Source organism: Syngnathus floridae, chromosome 2, assembly GCF_059516105.1.
Source record: "Syngnathus floridae isolate MCC-2025c chromosome 2, RoL_Sflo_1.0, whole genome shotgun sequence".
In the NCBI taxonomy this organism is placed as follows: Eukaryota; Metazoa; Chordata; class Actinopteri; order Syngnathiformes; family Syngnathidae; genus Syngnathus; species Syngnathus floridae.
Genome location: NC_142414.1, coordinates 910,738 through 932,461, shown reverse-complemented (window position 1 = coordinate 932,461; position 21,724 = coordinate 910,738). Strand labels below are relative to the sequence as shown.

At 47.8% G+C, this 21,724-nt stretch overlaps 1 protein-coding gene across 2 annotated transcripts; it reads left to right on the top strand.

The window, feature by feature from the left end:
- Positions 1 to 400: 400 nt before the first annotated feature.
- LOC148401227 (janus kinase and microtubule-interacting protein 3-like) lies at positions 401 to 3,091 on the top strand. 2 transcript variants are annotated; one of them, XM_088368536.1, is made up of 9 exons: positions 401 to 756; positions 979 to 1,041; positions 1,128 to 1,226; positions 1,308 to 1,547; positions 1,662 to 1,727; positions 1,789 to 1,857; positions 1,934 to 2,011; positions 2,068 to 2,301; positions 2,381 to 3,091. In XM_088368536.1, the coding sequence occupies exons 1-9, from the start codon at positions 688 to 690 to the stop codon at positions 2,495 to 2,497; spliced, it is 1,035 nt and encodes a 344-aa protein (XP_088224662.1). In that variant the 5' UTR covers positions 401 to 687; the 3' UTR covers positions 2,498 to 3,091. The 2 variants fall into 2 exon arrangements, with proteins under 2 accessions (XP_088224662.1, XP_088224663.1); XM_088368537.1 differs by having other exon boundaries at positions 402 to 756; positions 1,308 to 1,541; positions 2,381 to 3,090.
- Positions 3,092 to 21,724: the final 18,633 nt, after the last annotated feature.

Genomic DNA, 21,724 nt, shown 5'->3' with positions numbered 1-21,724 from the left:
GCTGCTACGATACCGACGTCGAGAATCTCTGAGGAGGAACAAAGCGTGAGGTCCTGCAAGGTGGGTCTGTTTGTTTGCGGCTGCTTGGTGTTGCGCAAGATGAAATGGCCTTTTTCTCGCTATCGTTCCTCTCGTCGATTCATCGTGAGGTGTCGCTTCAGTTTGTTCAGAGAGATGTTTGCTTCCGCGCCCGCAGGTCATCAGAACATTTTACGGCTACGACGAAGACGTGTTGGTGGACTCGGACGGATCGTCCTTGTCTTTTCACACCGACAGAACCCCCGACACGGAACCCGAAGAGGTAGCCCGCCATTTCTGCCAGCGTATTGGCACCAAACATTCCTCTTCAGCCTGGAATCGGACTCGTCTTTGCGTCGCGGGTGCTTTGTCGCCGGTCTGACTGATTCTGGTACTAGTGCTGTGTTGCATTGGTGTGTGCATGAAGAGGCGGAGCTTCGCTACCGCCAGCTGACGCAAGAATATCAAGCGCTGCAACGAGCCTACGCTCTGCTAGCCCAGACCAGCGAAGGGGACTACGACGCCGAGAAGGAGATCAAGGTGGCGCCCCTTCCCGCAACCCCCGGCCGGGTCGCAGCCTCCCCGTTCTCACCCAGCCTCGGGTGTTCTCTGGTCTGAAAGGAGGAGGAGGAGCCTCCCTCCTCCTCCTTTCAGACCAGAGAAAAGCTGATGGTAGAAATGGGTCACTATCAAAGCAGAGTAGCAGATCTGGAGTCAGCGCTGAAGCAACAAGGACAGGTAAGCTCATCAATGAGCACACCTTTTTCTCAGACAAAATAGCTACATTCTTCAGTCACTCATCCGTCTGGCATTACTGGACCAACCTCCACCCCCCCCCCCCCCCCGAACGTGGCTGGGAAAATGCGGAGAAAAGCAAATGTCATTTTCCAGTCAACCAAAGAATTTGTGGATGAAAATGACACAACATTCCAAAGCTGTCCACGCGTTTGTCTCTTCTAGAATGTCAAGTGGGTGGAGGAGAAGCAGCTGCTGCGTCAGAGCAATCAGCAGTTGGCCGAAAAGGTGACGGAAAGAAAGGCGCTGGGCGGAGTCGCTTGGCGTCACACCTGTCGGGAAGCCCCGCAGATGAGGTCTGACTGTCTTTTCAGGTCAGGCGGATGGAGGCGGAAGAAGCGTGTCTGAAAGAGCACATCCAGGATATCCGAGACCAAAACGAACTGCTTGAGTTCCGCATCCTGGAGCTGGAGGTGGGAAGACTCGCACAAGCGTGTTGAGGCCAGAGATGTGACGGACGGACGGACGGACGGATGCATGCCTCTGCCTTTCAGGAGAGGGAGTGGCGCTCCCCCGTCTTGAAGTTTCTGCAAGTCCGTTTCCCAGACGGCCTCAGCCCTTTGCAGATCTACTGCGAGGCCGAGGGCGTGAGCGTACGTAAGGCGTCCCTCGCAACCCTAACCTTAACCCGAGGTCCCAGAACACCTTACATTGCTCCTTGCGCCTTTCCCCCGGACATCGTCATCAGTGATCTGATGAAGAAGCTGGACATCCTGGGCTATAACGCCGTAAGTGTATGTCGAACTCCTTATGTTCGCACTCCACGAGACTCGGCGGCTCAAATGTGACTTTTGGAAGGCTTTGCGCTGAAAGAAGCTTGTTGACGCTGTGCCTTTGGGCTCTTGCAGAATCTCACCAACGAGGAGCAGGTGGTCGTGATTCACGCCAGGACCCTTCTCACCCTAGCCGAGAAGGTAACGCGCACGTCCACGCACGCTCTCGCATTCTGCTTATGTGACAGCAGCCTTTCCTCAGTGGTTAGAATACATCAAAGTGACCAAGTCAGCACTTCAACAGAAGATGTTGGACATTGAAAGTGAGAAGGTAGACAGACACGCGACATCAGCCAAGGGGAACTCCGGCAATGTGCCCCAACAATTCTGACCTTGAGCTGTGCTAGGATATGTTCTGCAAGCAGAAGGGCTACCTGGATGAAGAGTTGGACTTCAGGAAGTGTTCCATGGACCAGGCTCATAAGGTAAGCCGCCCTCAAATCTCCCGCCGGACCACTGATGGACGAGGATTGCGGCCCAGAGGATCCTGGAGCTGGAGGCCATGTTGTGCGAGGCGCTACCGCAGCGGGACTGCCCCGCCACGGACGGCGAAAAAGCCAGCCACGCTGGCGTGAATGACGTGCTGACGGCGGATCAGAGAGAAGAGCTTAGGAGCGCCGTGGACCAATGGAAGCGAGCCCTGATGTGCGAGTTGAGGGAGCGCGACGCTTGCATCCTCCAAGAGAGAATGGATCTGCTGCACAGCGCGCAACAGGTAAGGGCCCAAAGCCAGCCCGGCACTTACTTGCACGCTTACTGGCTTTTGAATGCCACTTTCCATTTGTCCGTCCTAGAGGAACAAAGAGCTGAAAGAATTCATCGAAGCTCAGAAGAGACAAATCAAACAATTGGAGGAGAAGTTTCTGTTTCTCTTTCTATTCTTCTCCTTGGCCTTCATTCTGTGGCCCTAACACCAGCTGGTGAGTGAGCTCCAGCGGCACCGCACTCGACACCTCCGATACACTGCCAGCCGGTCTCAGACGTTGGCAGACGCTCCGATGCCAACGTATACCCCCCGCCACGGTGACAGAGGCACCGCGTCACACCGGCGCTCATCCAATCAGAAGGCAGGAAAAGCAAATTCACATGCAGGGCACTTTTGAACCAGAAGAGAGCGCCACAAAAAACGGACGGACGGCGAAAAAGCCAGCCACGCTGGCGTGAATGACGTGCTGACGGCGGATCAGAGTGCGTGTTGGCTTCACTTGAGTTCAATTTGGTATTTTGGTCAAAAGCGCATGTGGTGAAATTCCACAAAGTAGGATGGGCAAACACATTTCTTTAAACTATGAGTGTCAATTGGGCTCTCGAAATGGCAGGGAAAAGATGCACAGCAAAACGAAAATACGTAGATGAACACAGGACGTTTTAATCAGAGTGGGAAAGTTTCTATTTTTTGTTGAACGTGATGGCAAACCATTCTGCCTGATATGTCAGACCTCAGCGCATTTCAAAGATTCAAATCTTCAGCGCCATGCACTTCAGCTCACTCCATGCTAACATTGATCAGGCGTCGAACCCGCAACATCATGCTTAAGAGGTGGCCATGCTAACCAGTGCGCCATTATGTCAACGCATAATAACTAAGTCTACTGATCAAAACAGCGGTTACTATATGACGTCGCTACGTCGTGGTCACGTGACGCAGACAAGACGTCAATGGACGTGGGCAGAGTTAACTTGTTTAAAAGGGAGTGGGCAGAAGAAATATTTAATTTATTTAAATCTATTTTGAGTGCACACCATTATGCCAATGCATAACAACTGTAAATCTACTAAACAAAACAGCGGTTGCTATATGACATCTGCCACGTCGTGGTCACGTGACATACGTGACGTCGATGGGCGTAACTTTCGCCGGAATTCAAATCCGCGGGGAGAGTTAACTTGTTTAAAAGAGAGTGGGCAGAAGAATTATTTAATTTATTTAAATCTATTTGGTGTGTGCGCCATTATGTCAATGCATAACAACTGTAAGTCTACTAAACAAAACAGCGGTTGCTATATGACGTCTGCCACGTCGTGGTCACGTGACGCGGACGTGACGTCGACGCCTACTTTACATCCCACCGATCACAGGACCCCTCGGCTGCATAACCGTGCCCCCTTCCCAACCAATCGGATTTGCTATACGCGAAAACGACGCCAATGGAAAGAGCTTCCGCCCAAATTTAAATCCGTGGGCGTGGCTCGCAGCAGGAAGTAGGAAAATGGCGGCGATGTTGACAAAGACACAGCGGATGGTAACATACGACTAACAAGAGAAATATTTTTATTTTCTGCTCGCAACTGGACCGTCCAGAGCGTACACGGTAAGTACAACTCATCGTTTTTAAAAAGAAGTACTTTTGTTGCCCTGAAAAGCGAGTGAGCGTGGCGTTTGTGGGGGACGTCGAATTTCGACGATTCTTTCTGGTCAACGGTTGTAAATGATTGTGTTGATTAAAAAAGAAAACTTGATGTAACTCTACTTTTAACTGCCGTTTCAGATAGATTTGGAATTGCATCACATCCAATTTTGCCTAGAGCGTACACGGTAAGTAACACTCGTTGTGTTTAAGGAGATTTACGTTTGTAATAGCAGAAGTGTAGCCGCGTTGCGTTGTACGTGTGAATGTTGGTCCAGGCGAAATGTTAATGTTTAATTTCATTCCTTTAGGTTCCACGGTGTTTGTTGGCTGCAAGTTTTCCACTGCAAGAAGAGGCTCATATCATTGACCAGGAGCGAGCTACAATGGTGAGTAGCCATAACATTTATGTTTAACACTTCCTATTTCATGTCTAACAGTACTTGATTTAACAAATAACCATAAATAAATACAGTGTGGGCACTGAAGTTAACATATGTGATTATACTGCCTAATCTGTCACCGAGTAGATTGTTGCAAAGTAATATAAGATCCAAAGTTGTAATTCAGAATAGTTTTCAAAAGAAGGCCATTAGAATTATATACAAGTCTGATTACCCTGAACAAGCTATTAATTAAATCACAAATTCTTCAATTCAAAGATTTGGTAGATTATCAGACAAATAATGTCTAACAGTAATTGATTTAACACATCACGATAAGTAGATTGAGTGTGGGCACTCTCAAGTTAACAGATATGATTATACTGCCTAATCTGTTACAGAGTATGTTGTTGCCAAGTAATGTAGAATAGATCCAAAGTAGTAATCCAGAATAGTTTTGAAGAGGCCATTAGAATAATAAACAAATCTGATTACCTTGAACATAATAACAAGCTAAGTGTTTAATATGTCCTATGAAGTCAAAATTGGGCACCATCATGTGGTGAAATTTGGAATTGCATCACATCCAATTTTGCCTGGGAACAAACAGATTAAATAAATCTTAGTTTTGAATAAGCCACTCCTTCTCAAACAAGTAAACTCTGCCCATTTCGCGCAGTAGATGTTCTGTTAATATCTAGTATTTATACAAAGTCATAATTTAAATTGCTTTCAACCTTCATTCATCGGTTCAACCAACATTACTCGCTCTTATTACCAACTTGTATTGATTTAACTAAGCGTTTAATACTTCCTATCAGGTCTCAAGGCAAGATTTGGCAAAATACAGTTTCAGCAAATCCAATTTGGCCAGGGAACAAAAATAGATTAAATAAACTAAATAAGTCTTCTTCCCATTAAATAAATCAGAAAAGTCTGTCTTGTAACCAGTCCTCTTCAAACAAGTAAAGTCTGCCCATTTTGTGCCGTAGATTTTGTGTCTATGCCTAGTATTTAAGCAAAATCATAATTTAAAAGACTTCTTTCCTTCATTCACTTTGGAAATTTGGAATTGCAGCAAATCGAATTTTGCCAGGGAACAAAATAGATCAATTAAACTAAATAAGTCTTCTTCCCATTAAATAAATTAAAAAAGTCTGTCTTGTAACCAGTCCTTTTCAAACAAGTAAAGTCTGCCCATTTTGTGCCGTCGATTTTGTGTTAATGCCTAGTATTTATACAAAATCATAATTTAAAGGACTTCATTCCTTCATTCACTTTGGAAATTTGGAATTGCAGCACATCAAATTTTGCCTGGGAAGAAAAGTAGATTAAATAAATTTAATAAGTCTTACTACTTCCCATTAAATAAATTAAATACGTCTTACTTGTTCCCACTCCTTTTCAAAAAAGTAGTTTAAAACGAGGTCCCTTCACTCAACCTTTAACCCTATTTATTCACCTTCTAGGCTAAGTGTTAAAGGCTAAGTGTTAAAGGCTAAGTGTTAAAGGCTAAGTGTTAAAGGCTAAGTGTTAAAGGCTAAGTGTTAGAGGCTAAGTGCCAGAGGCTAGGCGCCAGAGGCGAGTTTTTGTGGGCTGAAGTTTTAGTGGGGTTAGTGTGAATACAATCCAAAAGAATACAACAGAATACAATACAATAGAATATAATACATAGATTAAATTCAATAGCTCTTACTACTTCCCATTAAATAAATTAAATACGTCTTACTTGTTCCCAATCCTTTTCAAAAAAGTAGTTTAAAACGAGGGCCCTTCACTCAACCTTTAACCTCAACCCCGCACGTCACATTGTGTTGTATCTGTGAATGTTGGTTGTGGCCAAATGATAGTTTTCTTTCATTCGTTTAGGTTCCACGGTGTTTGTTGGCTATGTTTTCCACTGTCAGAAGGATGAAAATACAAAGTACAACGCTTGGACGTGGGCGAAGACGTCACCGGTGAGTCCTTCCTTCCTATTTATTTACCTTCTAGATGCTAGAGGCTAAGTGTTAGAGGCTAAGTGTTAGAGGCTAAGTGTTAAAGGCAACACAATACGAACAACACAACACAATACGAACAACTCAACACAATATGAACAACACAATATGAACAACACAACACAATACGAACAACACAACACATTACGAACAACACAACACAATACGAACAACACAACGATACTGCACTGAACAACACGATACCGCACTGAGAAACACGATACCGCACTGAACAACACGATACCGCACTGAACAACACCATGCCGCACTGAACACCATGCCACACTGAACAACACCATGCCGCACTAAATAACACCATGCCGCACTGAACAACACCATGCCTCACTGAACGACACCATGCCGCACTGAAAGACACCATGCCGCAGTGAACGACACCATGCCGCACTGAAAGACACCATCCCGCACTGAACACCATGCCGCACTGAACAACACCATCCTGCACTGAACAACACCATCCCACACTGAACAACACCATGCCGCACTGAACAACATTATGCCGCACTGAACATTATGCCGCACTGAACAACACCATGCCGCACTGAACAACACCATGCCGCACTGAACAACATTATGCCGCACTGAACAACACCATGCCGCACTGAACAACACCATGCCGCACTGAACAACACCATGCCGCACTGAACAACATTATGCCGCACTGAACAACACCATGCCGCACTGAACAACACCATCCTGCACTGAACAACACCATTCCGCATTGAACACCATGCCGCACTGAACAACACCATCCCGCACTGAACAACACCATCCCGCACTGAACAACACCATGCCGCACTGAACAACATTATGCCGCACTGAACAACACCATGCCGCACTGAACAACACCATGCCGCACTGAACAACACCATGCCGCAATGAACAACATTATAACGCACTGAACAACACCATGCCGCACTGAACAACATTATGCCGCACTGAACAACACCATGCCGCACTGAACAACACCATGCCGCACTGAACAACACCATGCCGCAATGAACAACATTATAACGCACTGAACAACACCATCCCGCACTGAACAACACCATGCCGCACTAAACAACATTATGCCGCACTGAACAACATTATGCCGAAATGAACAACACCATGCCGCACTGAACAACACCATGCCGCACTGAACAACACCATGCCGCACTGAACAACACCATGCCGCACTGAACAACACGATCCCGCATTGAACACCATCCCGCACTGAACAACACCATGCCGCACTGAACAACACCATGCCGCACTGAACAACACCATGCCGCACTGAACAACACCATGCCGCACTGAACAACACCATTCCGCACTGAACAACACCATGCCGCACTGAACAACATTATGCTGCACTGAACAACACCATGCCGCACTGAACAACACCATGCCGCACTGAAAAACATTATGCCGCACTGAACAACACCATGCCGCACTGAACAACACCATCCCGAACTGAACAACACCATGCCGCATTGAACAACACCATGCCGCACTGAACAACACCATCCTGCACTGAACAACACCATCCCGCACTGAACAACACCATGCCGCACTGAACAACACCATGCCGCACTGAACAACACCATGCCGCAATGAACAACACCATCCCGCACTGAACAACATTATGCCGCACTGAACAACATTATGCCGCACTGAACAACATTATGCCGCACTGAACAACATTATGCCGCACTGAACAACATTATGCCGCACTGAACAACATTATGCCGCACTGAACAACACCATGCCGCACTGAACAACACCATGCCGCACTGAACAACACCATGCCGCACTGAACAACACCATGCCGCACTGAACAACACGATCCCGCATTGAACAACACCATGCCGCACTGAACAACACCATCCTGCACTGAACAACACCATCCCGCACTGAACAACACCATGCCGCACTGAACAACATTATGCTGCACTGAACAACATTATGCCGCACTGAACAACACCATGCCGCACTGAACAACACCATGCCGCACTGAACAACACCATGCCGCAATGAACAACACCATCCCGCACTGAACAACACCATGCCGCACTGAACAACACCATGCCGCACTGAACAACACCATCCCGCACTGAACAACACCATGCCGCACTGAACAACACCATTCCGCACTGAACAACACCATGCCGCACTGAACAACATTACGCTGCACTGAACAACACCATGCCGCACTGAACAACACCATGCCGCACTGAACAACACCATGCCGCATTGAACAACACCATGCCGCATTGAACAACACCATGCCGCACTGAACAACACCATCCTGCACTGAACAACACCATGCCGCATTGAACAACACCATGCCGCACTGAACAACACCATCCTGCACTGAACAACACCATCCCGCACTGAACAACACCATCCCGCATTGAACAACACCATCCTGCACTGAACAACACCATGCCGCACTGAACAACACCATGCCGCACTGAACAACACCATTCCGCACTGAACAACACCATGCCCACTGAACAACACCATCCTGCACTGAACAACACCATCCCGCACTGAACAACACCATGCCGCATTGAACAACACCATCCTGCACTGAACAACACCATCCTGCACTGAACAACACCATGCCGCACTGAACAACACCATGCCGCACTGAACAACACCATGCCGCACTGAACAACACCATGCCGCACTTAACATTATGCCGCACTGAACAACATTATGTCGCACTGAACAACACCATGCCGCACTGAACAACACCATGCTGCACTGAACAACATTATGCCGCACTGAAAAACACCATGCCGCACTGAACAACACCATCCCGCACTGAACAACACCATGCCGCATTGAACAACACCATGCCGCACTGAACAACACCATGCTGCACTGAACAACATTATGCTGCACTGAACAACACGATCCTGCATTGAACAACACCATGCCGCACTGAACAACACCATCCTGCACTGAACAACACCATCCTGCACTGAACAACACCACCCCGCACTGAACAACACGATCCCGCATTGAACAACACCATCCCGCACTGAACAACACCATGCCGCACTGAACAACACCATTCCGCACTGAACAACACCATGCCGCACTGAACAACACCATGCCGCACTGAACAACACCATGCCGCACTGAACAACACCATGCCGCACTGAACAACACCATCCCGCACTGAACAACACCATGCCGCATTGAACAACACCATGCCGCACTGAACAACACCATCCTGCACTGAACAACACCATCCCGCACTGAACAACACCATGCCGCATTGAACAACACCATGCCGCACTGAACAACACCATCCCGCACTGAACAACACCATGCCGCACTGAACAACATTATGGCGCACTGGACAACATTATGCCGCACTGAACAACACCATGCCGCACTGAACAACACCATGCCGCACTGAACAACACCATGCCGCACTGAACAACACCATGCCGCACTGAACAACATTATGCCGCACTGAACAACACCATGCCGCACTGAACAACACCATGCCGCACTGAACAACACGATCCCGCATTGAACAACACCATCCTGCACTGAACAACACCATGCCGCACTGAACAACACCATGCCGCACTGAACAGCACCATTCTGCACTGAACAACACCATGCCGCACTGAACAACACCATCCTGCACTGAACAACACCATCCCGCACTGAACAACACCATGCCGCATTGAACAACACCATGCCGCACTGAACAACACCATCCTGCACTGAACAACACCATGCCGCACTGAACAACAACATGCCGCACTGAACAACACCATGCCGCACTGAACAACATTATGCCGCACTGACGCATTGAACAACACCATGCCGCACTGAACAACACCATCCTGCACTGAACAACACCATCCCGCACTGAACAACACCATGCCGCATTGAACAACACCATGCCGCACTGAACAACACCATCCCGCACTGAACAACACCATGCCGCACTGAACAACATTATGGCGCACTGGACAACATTATGCCGCACTGAACAACACCATGCCGCACTGAACAACACCATGCCACACTGAACAACACCATGCCGCACTGAACAACACCATGCCGCACTGAACAACATTATGCCGCACTGAACAACACCATGCCGCACTGAACAACACCATGCCGCACTGAACAACACGATCCCGCATTGAACAACACCATCCTGCACTGAACAACACCATGCCGCACTGAACAACACCATGCCGCACTGAACAACACCATTCCGCACTGAACAACACCATGCCGCACTGAACAACACCATCCCGCACTGAACAACACCATCCCGCACTGAACAACACCATGCCGCATTGAACAACACCATGCCGCACTGAACAACACCATCCTGCACTGAACAACACCATGCCGCACTGAACAACACCATGCCGCACTGAACAACACCATGCCACACTGAACAACATTATGCCGCACTGAACAACATTATGCCGCACTAAACAACATTATGTCGCACTGAACAACACCATGCCGCACTGAACAACACCATGCCGCACTGAACAACATTATGCCGCACTGAACAACACGATCCCGCATTGAACAACACCATCCCGCACTGAACAACACCATGCCGCATTGAACAACACCATGCCGCACTGAACAACACCATGCTGCACTGAACAACATTATGCTGCACTGAACAACACGATCCTGCATTGAACAACACCATGCCGCACTGAACAACACCATCCTGCACTGAACAACACCATGCCGCACTGAACAACATTATGCCGCACTGAACAACACCATGCCGCACTGAACAACACCATGCCGCACTGAACAACACCATGCCGCACTGAACAACACCATGCCGCAATGAACAACACCATGCCGCACTGAACAACACCATGCCGCATTGAACAACACCATGCCGCACTGAACAACACCATCCCGCACTGAACAACACCACCCCGCACTGAACAACACGATCCCGCATTGAACAACACCATCCCGGACTGAACAACACCATGCTGCACTGAACAACACCATTCCGCACTGAACAACACCATGCCGCACTGAACAACACCATGCCGCACTGAACAACACCCTGCCGCACTGAACAACACCATGCCGCACTGAACAACATTATGCCGCACTGAACAACACCATGCCGCACTGAACAACACCATCCCGCACTGAACAACACCATGCCGCATTGAACACCATGCCGCACTGAACAACACCATCCTGCACTGAACAACACCATCCCGCACTGAACAACACCATGCCGCACTGAACGACATTATGGCGCACTGAACAACATTATGCCGCACTGAACAACACCATGCCGCACTGAACAACACCATGCCGCACTGAACAACACCATGCCGCACTGAACAACACCATGCCGCACTGAACAACATTATGCCGCACTGAACAACATTATGCCGCACTGAACAACACCATGCCGCACTGAACAACACCATGCCTTACTGAACAACACCATGCCGCACTGAACAGCACGACTTCGCACTGAACAACACGACGCCGCACAGAACAACACGACGCCACACAGAATAACACAATACCGCACAGAACAACACAATACCGCACAAACAGTTTTAGATAATATTACGTCGCAGTCATGTGACGCGGACATGACGTCAATAGGCGGAACTCACGGCAAAATTATAATCCGTGGGCGTGGCTTGTAACAGGAAGTAGGAAAGCGGCAATTCTGGCAAACAAGACACAGCGGTTAGTAACACGATGACTAACAAGGCAAATATTTTTGTTTTCAGCTTGCAACTTGACCGTCTAGAGCGTACAAGGTAATTACAACTGTTTTTTTTTAGCCCTGAAAAGCGAGGGAGTGTGGCGTTTGGGAGGAATGTCGAACTCGGCGTCTGCTTCCAGCCACAGACGCCAAATTCCGACGATTATTTCGACTGGTCAACGGTTGTAAATTATTGCGTTGACTAAAAACTTTATTTAACTCTACTCTTAACTTTGCCGTTTCAGATATGCGGGTATTACACCGCGGAAATGACGTCAATAGGCTGAACTCTCGCCAAAATTCAAATCTGTGGGCGCAATGGCCTTGAGCGAGACACCGGATACAAACACGACGATTATCAACAGAAATATCTTTATTTTCTGCTTGCAAGTGGACCGTCTAGAGCGTACACGGTAAGTACAACTCATTGTGTTTAAAAAGATTTACGTTTGTGTAGTTTGCGTTGCGTTGTATCTGTGAATGTTGGTTGAGGCTAAATGTTAATGTTTAATTTCATTCCTTTAGGTTCCACTGTGTTTGTTGGCTGTATGTTTTCCACTGCAAGAAGAGGCTCGTATCATTGACCAGCAGGAGCTACAATGGTGAGTACCCCTTTCGTCTTCCATTTATGTTAAACACTTCCTATTTCATGTCTAACAGTACTCAATTTAACAAATAACCATAAATAAATACAGTGTGGGCAGTCACGTTAACATATGTGATTATCCTGCCTAATATGTTTATCACAAATATGTCACTAATCACTAATATGTTTATTTGTTTATCACAACACCTTTGGACCTTCAGCAATCGATTATTTCCCTTCATCTACATAGAGACAGAACGATGGTGTCTTAAACATCTCATTCATTTCACCAAATAACTTCACGCAGGTGGATAACGGCCGTCTCGGTCACGCTATGTTGCGTGATGCAGTTTTGAAGAACCAAATGCATTTATTCAATGAATAAGTCAAGCTAGTTCTATGTTTATGATGTTGTAAGTTACGGTACCGATTGAAGTTGAGTTCGAAGCCAGTGGAAAACAGCGCTGCGTTTGTGCTCTCCAGGTACAAATGTTGTGATCTCTGACTGACGACCGGGCGAGACTCGAGTAAGAGATGTCCAAACGAGCTCCGGCAGGGCGGGCCAAGGCGGAGCGAACGGACGCCCTTCAGGCCGCCAATGACGAGCTGAGAACCAAACTGATGGACGTCCAGTTAGAACTTCAGCAGGAGAAGAACAAGGTGAAAACCTCAACAGACAGACACTGCCTGCCTCCCTGCCTGCCTCCCTGCCTGCCTCCCTCCCTCCCTCCCAGTTTTCCCGATGTAGATTAGACAGCCGGGCTGTTCTGACAGATCGTCGCTATTCGGACGCAAAGTATGGCAGCGGACCAAGAGGTATGTACGGCTTCGTGCACCAACTGCACCCTTCTCTTAGAGAGGTTGTCTCTGCTAGAGGGACGTGTCCGCCAGTTAGAGCAGAATAGTGCGATAACAGTAGTTGCGGCGGACACAGACGCGGGCTGTAGTCAGCCCGCTAGCCCGGTTAGCATTAGCCCCAAGCGGCTTGCTGATCGCGATGAGCCAGGTAAGACGCATAGCCGTCCAAAGTCATCTCGGTCTACTGGCCCTCGCACTTTGGTCATAGGCGACTCCATTACCCGAAACATTACGCTTAAAAATCCAGCCACGGTAATGTGTATTCCTGGGGGCAGAGCACCCGACATAGAAGCTAATCTTAGGGAGCTGACTCGCAATAGGCCTAGTCAACAGCGTAGTTCCAACAACACTAGCTACTCGGACATAGTGATACATGTCGGCTCCAATGATGTTAGGATGAGACAATCAGAGATCACAAAGAAAAACATAGCGAGGACTTGTGATCTTGCCAGAAAGATGAGTCGGCATCGAGTATTTGTCTCTGGCCCCCTGCCTGGGAGAGGCACTGATGAGAGGTTTAGTAGATTAGTCTCCCTTAATCGATGGATGGCTGGGTTCTGTAAAAAGCAGGGACTGTATTTTATAGATAACTGGTCATCCTTCTGGGGCCGCCCCGACCTGCTGAGGAAGGACGGCCTTCACCCTAACCGTGAAGGCGCCTTCACTCTTTCTAGGAATATAGATTACTGTTTGAGCCTCTCATGACAGGTCACTCTAGAGCAGGCCAGGGCACAGGTGATTAGACCACCTGTGAGGATGGGTTTGGAGTCTGATAAGTTAAAGTTAACTAGCGCTAGGCTAGACTTTCAGCATACACATAGCTCCTCGTGTAGACTAGAGCGCGACAGTTTAAATAGTGCTGCAATACACACAAACACACTTTCTACTGGGGTAGTAGACAAATCCAATCACTCCGTCCCGACCGGTCTTGCTGATGAAACGGTGCCTGCTTTAGATAACTTCACATGTGTAACAAATATTCATCATCAAATTCCCACGGTCGTTTCATCCCACCGCCCTAATAAACTTTTGAGAGGTGATATTAGGCCTAGAGAACACAATTTTACTCGCATCCCGTTTAAAAATCTTTCGATAGATACGCACCCTGATCAACCGATTACACTTAAATTCGGTTTTATGAATATTAGATCACTTCATACGAAAGCAGTTCTCGTTAATGACCTTATCACGGAACATAATCTAAACGTTTTTGGTCTTTGCGAGACCTGGTTAAAACCTAATGAATTGCTGCCACTTAACGAGGCCTCGCCTCCAAATTTTGTGAGCTCGCATGTGGCACGTCCTCGAAAAAAGGGTGGGGGTGTCGCCCTCATCTCAAATTCTGAGCTTAGATTTAGGCCTCGCTCAATTCACGTATTTAAAACATTTGAAGTTCTCATTGTGCGATCCACTGCGTTACCGTCATTCTATCTTGTTGTTATTTACCGCCCACCCGGGGCTTACTCTGGCTTCCTGGATGAATTTTCAGAATTTGTGGCTGATCTAGTGACAAATGCAGATAATATAGTTATCATGGGTGATTTCAACATCCACATGAATTCACCGTCAGAACCACTGACTTCGGCATTTCAAACTTTAATCGATACGTGTGGTTTTACGCAAGCTGTACAAGCAGCAACGCATAAGAATGGAAATACCTTAGATCTGGTATTATCCCGGGGACTAGCAACCTCAAATATAGCAGTACTGCCATACACTACTGTTCTGTCTGATCATTTCTTAATAAAATTTGAAATTTTAGTTCCTTGTCAAAGACAAGAGAGCAATCGGCATTATAGCAGTCGTAATCTTAACTCCATGACTGCAACTGCGCTGTCTGAGTTACTGTCGCCGGCAACCGCCATGTTTCCCGCATACAGCGGCTCTATCGATAATCTTACAAATGAATTCAATGCGACATTATCAAAAGCCATCGACTCTGTGGCACCGCTACGTCTGAAAACTCGCCGTAGATGGCCAACTCCGTGGTTCACAGATGAAACACGTACGTTTAAACAATTATGTAGAAAGCATGAGCGCAGATGGCGTTTAACCAAACTTGAGGTTTTCCATCAGGCATGGAAGGACAGCCTCCTGAAATATAAAGATGCGCTAATTTTAGCAAAAACTCGTTATTTTTCGCAAGTCATTAATCTTAATAAAAACAATCCTAAATACCTATTTGATACAGTGGCAAAGCTAACTCTGCGCCAGCCGACCCCTGATAGCTCCATCCACTCAGCTGACGAGTTTATGAAATTTTTTGCTCAAAAGATTGAGTCCATTAGGGACGAGATCAAGAATACCATGCCAATCGCTCCGCCGGTTACTAGCGCTGGGGATCATGCAATAACCCTCTCAAATTTTGAAAGCGTGTCCCTTGAAATGCTTACAAAATTGGTTAGTACGGCTAAACAAACAACATGTTTACTCGACCCGCTTCCAGCCAAACTACTTAAAGAATTATTTCCAATTTTAGGACCGTCCGTCTTAAATATAATCAATCTGTCTGTTTCCTCTGGGATAGTGCCAATAGCCTTTAAAACCGCTATTATTAAACCACTACTTAAGCGAGCAAATCTTGACCCGGACTGTCTCAGTAATTATAGGCCAGTTTCAAACCTCCCATTCATAGCAAAACTTCTCGAAAAAGTAGTAGCGCAGCAGCTTATTGATTACATGGTCGCTAATAATCGATATGACTCCTTTCAGTCTGGTTTTAGAGCTAATCATTCTACAGAGACAGCACTTGCTAAAGTGACTAATGATCTCCTCATAGCTATGGATTCAAATACGTCGTCTGTATTGTTACTACTCGATCTTAGTGCTGCCTTTGACACTGTAGACTTTGATATTTTATTAGGGCGTCTTAAAAGTTGTGTTGGTATCTCAGGGTCAGCACTCAGCTGGTTCAATTCCTATCTATCAGGCAGGACGCACCGAGTGGTCCATGGTAATACGTCCTCTGAGCTTTATAATGTTACGTGTGGTGTTCCACAGGGATCGGTACTCGGACCGATTTTATTTAATATTTATATGATTCCGCTTGGGGACATAATACGTAAATATAATATTAGCTTTCAATGCTACGCGGATGACACCCAATTATATATGCCGTTATCGATGACAGATCCACGGGACTGTTGTAATCTCGAGGCGTGCCTTGCGGAGATCAAGCAATGGATGTCTCTCAACTTCGTTCGTCTTAACCCAGATAAAACTGAGATGTTGATAATTGGTCCTACTCGTTATCAACACTTATTTAAGGAAACCACTATAACTATAGATAACCGGACTATCACTCAGAGTGATACGGTAACTAATCTCGGGGTAATATTTGACCAAACGCTCTCCTTTCAAAAACACATTAAGAATATAACCAGGATTGCGTTTTTTCACCTTCGTAATATTGCTAAGATTCGTCCTATCCTCTCGACCGGGGATGCGGAAACCATTATACATGCGTTCGTTACGTCGCGCCTGGACTACTGTAATGTATTATTCTCTGGTCTTCCTAAGTCCAGTATCAAAAGTCTACAGTTAGTGCAAAATGCCGCTGCGAGGATGCTCTCACGGTCAAGAAAATTTGATCACATTACCCCAATATTAGCCAAATTACATTGGCTCCCGGTCCATTTAAGATGTGACTTCAAGGTTCTTCTACTAACCTATAAATCACTGCATGGCTTAGCGCCTTCATATCTCGTCGACCTAGTCGTTCCTTATGTTCCGTCTCGTAACCTTCGTTCGCAAAACGCTAGTCTTTTAGTTATACCGAGGGCCAAGAAAATGTCTGCAGGGTCTAGAGCATTCTCTATTCGGGCTCCAGAGCTTTGGAATGCCCTACCAATGGATATTAGAACTACTACCTCAGTAGAAACATTTAAGACACGTTTAAAGACACATTTCTATGAGATGGCCTTTAACTAACTTGTGATGGCCGATTTGGCCGGAGTTTGTTTTGTTCTCTCTGCCCACCCCCTCCCCGGCTGGGTGGCTCAAAAGCTGATCGCGGCTAGCTGGATTCTCGGGGACCAATTCAAGATGAAGGAACTGCAGCTCAACCCCCTTGAAGACACGGCCAGGACAACCGAGGGCACCTCCGACATCCATTTTTTCATTGATTTTCATATTATGTATTACTTTTGCACTCTCTGCATCCATTATAACCTGGTGATCCTGAAAGGGGGATCCTTCCATCTGTGGTCCCTTCTCAAGGTTTCTCATTTTCCCCTGGCAGGGGTTTTTTGAGTTTTTCCTTGCCCTTTTGGGAGCTTATGATCAGGGGATGCTTTGAGAATAATTGTCAATTTTTGGCTATGTGAAGCCCTTTGAGACTGTTTGTGATTTAGGGCTATACAAATAAACTTGACTTGACTTGACTTGACATGCGTGTGCCATGACTGTGTCAGCCTACATCAACAAATGCACCGAGGACGTCAGCACCACTAAGAATATCATCACCCGGGGCAACCAACGACCCTGGATGACTGAGGAGGTACGTCAAACGCTACGAGCGCGGAACTCTGCCTTCAAGTCTGGCGACAAGGAGACACTGAGGACAGCGAGAGCCAACTTGAACCGTGCCATCAGGATAGCGAAGCGAGACCGCAGTCGAAAATTTCAGGATCGTTTCCACGACGTCAAAAACATCAGGAGTATGTGGCAAGGCATACGGGCGATTACAGACTACAACTCACTCTCCCCCCCCCCGGTGGGTGTAGTTGATGCTGACTTTCTAAATGGTCTAAATAACTTCTTTGGGAGGTTCGAGGCACTAAACGGCACTCCAGCAGTTAAAACTGTCCCCCATCAGGAAGAGGAGGTACTCTGCCTTGACTCCGCCGATGTGTTGAAGACCCTGAGGAGAGTCAACCCCTGTAAGGCCCCTGGCCCCGACAACATTCCTGGGCGTGTGTTCAGGGAATGTGCAAGTCATCTGGCTGGGGTCATCACAGACATTTTTAACACCTCGCTGGGCCAAGCCACAGTGCCGGCGTGCTTTAAGACTGCCTCCATCATTCCGGTGCCGAAGAAACCTCAAATCACCTCATTTAATGATTACCGGCCTGTTGCACTGACTCCGGTTATGATGAAGTGCTTCGAAAGGCTGCTTAAAGGTCACATCGTTTCCAGACTCCCCCTATTATTTGACCCGTTCCAGTTTGCCGACCGGCAAAACCGCTCCACTCAGGACGCCATCTCCTCCGTTCTTCACCTGAGCCTGGCTCACCTGGAGGAGAAGAACACCCATGTGCGGAGGCTGTTCCTGGACTTCAGCTCAGCGTTTAACACCATCATCCCACAGCATCTGGTAGGAAATTTGAACACCTGGGCTTCAACACCCCCCTTCGCAACTGGCTGCTAGACTTCCTCAGCAACAGACCTCAGTCAGTCCGGGTCGGACAGAACACCTCTGATGTCATCACCCTCAGCACAGGCTCCCTTCAGGGCTGCGTCCTGAGCCCCCTGCTGTTCACCCTGATGACACACGACTGCGTCCTCAGGTTCACCACCAATCACATCGTGAAGTCAGCAGACGACACAACGGTGGTGGGGCTCATCAGAGACAACAACGACCTGGACTACAGAGAGGAGGTGGAGCAGCTGGTGGGCTGGTGCAGAGAAAACAGCCTGATCCTGAATGAGGAGAAGATGAAGGAGATCATCGTCGACTTCAGGAAAAAACAGCCTCACCACGCTCCACTGATCATCAACAGCTCAGCTGTGGAGGTGGTCAGCACCACCAAATTCCTGGGGGTCCACATCACAGAAGACCTCACCTGGACTATGAACACTACGGCACTGGTCAAGAGGGCACAGAAGCGCTTGTACTTACAGCGGAGGATGAGGAGAGCCCACCTGCCCCCACCCATCATGAGGACGTTCTACAGGAGCACCATAGAGAGCATTCTGACAAGCTGTCTCTCTGTGTGGTGTGGAGGCTGCACCGCCTCCGATTGGAAGAACGTGAGGAGAGTGGTGAGGACAGCAGAGAGGATCATAGGGGCTCCTCTTCCCTCCATTCAGGACATTTCATCTCAGCGCTGCATGTCCCGTGCCCGTAACATCATCAATGACCCATCACACCCCCACCATGGACTGTTCTCCCTGCTGCCCTCTGGGAAGAGGTTTGCAGCATCCGCTGCAGGTCCACCAGGTTCTGCAACAGCTTTTTCCCTGCTGTCATCAGACTGTTGAACACTAGAACTGTTGAGCTCTAAACTGAACTCTGCATCACACATTCACAGAACTGTACTTTATGACACTACGGACCTCTATCTTGCACTATCTCGCACTACCAACTTTACTGAACTTGTATAAACCCTTTAAATAGAAGTTTAATACATGGTTTAGCATTCCTCTGCACACTCTTGAATACTGTTTTGCCTACTTGCACTATTGCATAATTATCACTGCTGCACTTTATACTTATTTTTAATATATATATATATATATATATATATATATATATATATATATATATATATAGTATATGTATATATATATATTTTCATAGGATATGTTACTTCTATTCAACTGCAATATCACTACTTTGTTGTAAGACGTATGCAACGGAATTTCGTTTTGTATGCACCATGTGCAGACAAGATGACAATAAAGTTTGTCTAAGTCTAAGTCTAAGTCATGTCAGGTCAGCTGTCTGGAGAGAGAGAGAAGTCAGGACCTGCGGGCGGAGCACCACCGTGCCACCGCCGCCATGACGGAACTCAAAAGCAAACTCCATGAGGAGAAGCAGAAAGAGTTAGCCATTACCAGGGAGACATTACTGCGGCAGCATGAAATGGAGCTGATGAGAGTGATCAAAATCAAAGATGGAGAGATCCAGCGACTGAATGCCTTGGTCCTCAGCCTGAGGGACGGCTCCATGGACAAGGTGATCCGCTCTATCCGTGTCTGACTATCCGCACGCCACGTCGGGCTTCGATGCGGCCGCTACCGTATTGTGTAGCTTGTCCCCAGTAAGCGTCGCGGCGCTCCGTTGCGGTCTCAACGGCCCGGTGTGGCGCAATGTCTGCTCAGGTGAGGAGGGGGGGCGCTTTGCTGGCGGAGGTGGAGGAGACGCGGCGGTGTCGGGAGACCGAGCGGTGTCGCCTCCACCAGGAGCGCGGAAGAAGCCCTGGCAGCGGCCCAGCAGGCCTGGCAGTCCCGAGCGGCCGAGCTCCGATCGGCTCATCACCAGCATCGGGAGGAGCTGAGCCGAACCAAGAGAGACTGCGAGAGGGAGATCCGCCGACTGGTAGGACTGATCAGATGCGCGGTGCGTGGCTATGTTCCCAATTTCGTTGTATACCTGCAGTGCAATGACACCTAAGGCATTCTATTCTATTCTATTTCACAAGAAGAAAATGTCCGGTTGCTCGCTTCGCTTTTGTCACAGCAAAGGTGTTCTAGTCGATTCAAGAAAAAAAATTGGCCGGTTGCTCTCTTTGTTTTTGTCACAATTCTGGCAAATGAGTTTGCCCGCCTGCCTGAGCGCTCCCCGTTTGTACATCCAGACGGATGAGATCAAGCTGAAAGACAGAGCGGTTAGTGTTTTGGATGAAGCCCTGGGGCCGGCCACGTCCACCGCCTTCAGCTGCAGACTCAGGCTGCCGAGCAGCAGATCGCTGCCCTGAGGGATTCCCAAAGGGCGGGCCTAAACTACCCTGGAAGTGGGGTCAACGCCGCTACTAGCAATCCTCTTCATTGCGTAAGCCACCTCATCACACACTTGCAGTACGCATGACTTAGTTCGTTGCTGGAGGAAGGTAGCACAAAAACAGTTTTGAACTTTGAACGAGTGCTTGTGTGTGTGTGTTGCGGGGCGTTTTCAGTCTCAGGAGGATCGGGACACGCGACGGTTTCATCTGAAAATCGCTGAGCTCAGCGCAGTCATCAGGAACCTGGAGGATCGAAACGCCCTGCTTTCTGAAGAGCGCAATGAACTGGTAATTTATTGACGGCACGCTTGAAGGTTTGCGCTACGTTTGATGCGCGCCATCCAGCGAGGCACCCATTGCGCTTGCTTATTAGTTGAGCGGCGCGTCGAGTCGGTTGCCTGGTAGATGTCTTTTATTGGGAGCCAAAGCCACGATTCCGTTCAAACCGATGCAAAAGGAATGGATACGTTCTGGCCCGCGTGTTGTGCGTCTTTCACATCCCGCACTTCATGCTTGCAGCTAAAGCGACTGAGAGAAACAGAAA

Coding starts and splice junctions, on each gene's coding strand:
- LOC148401227 (XM_088368536.1), top strand. CDS start 688: ATGGTAGAAATGGGTCACTATCAAAGCAGAGTAGCAGATCTGGAGTCA. Junction 1,042..1,127: donor ATCAGCAGTTGGCCGAAAAG/GTGACGGAAAGA, acceptor CTGTCTTTTCAG/GTCAGGCGGATGGAGGCGGA. Junction 1,548..1,661: donor TGGGCTATAACGCCGTAAGT/GTATGTCGAACT, acceptor GGGCTCTTGCAG/AATCTCACCAACGAGGAGCA.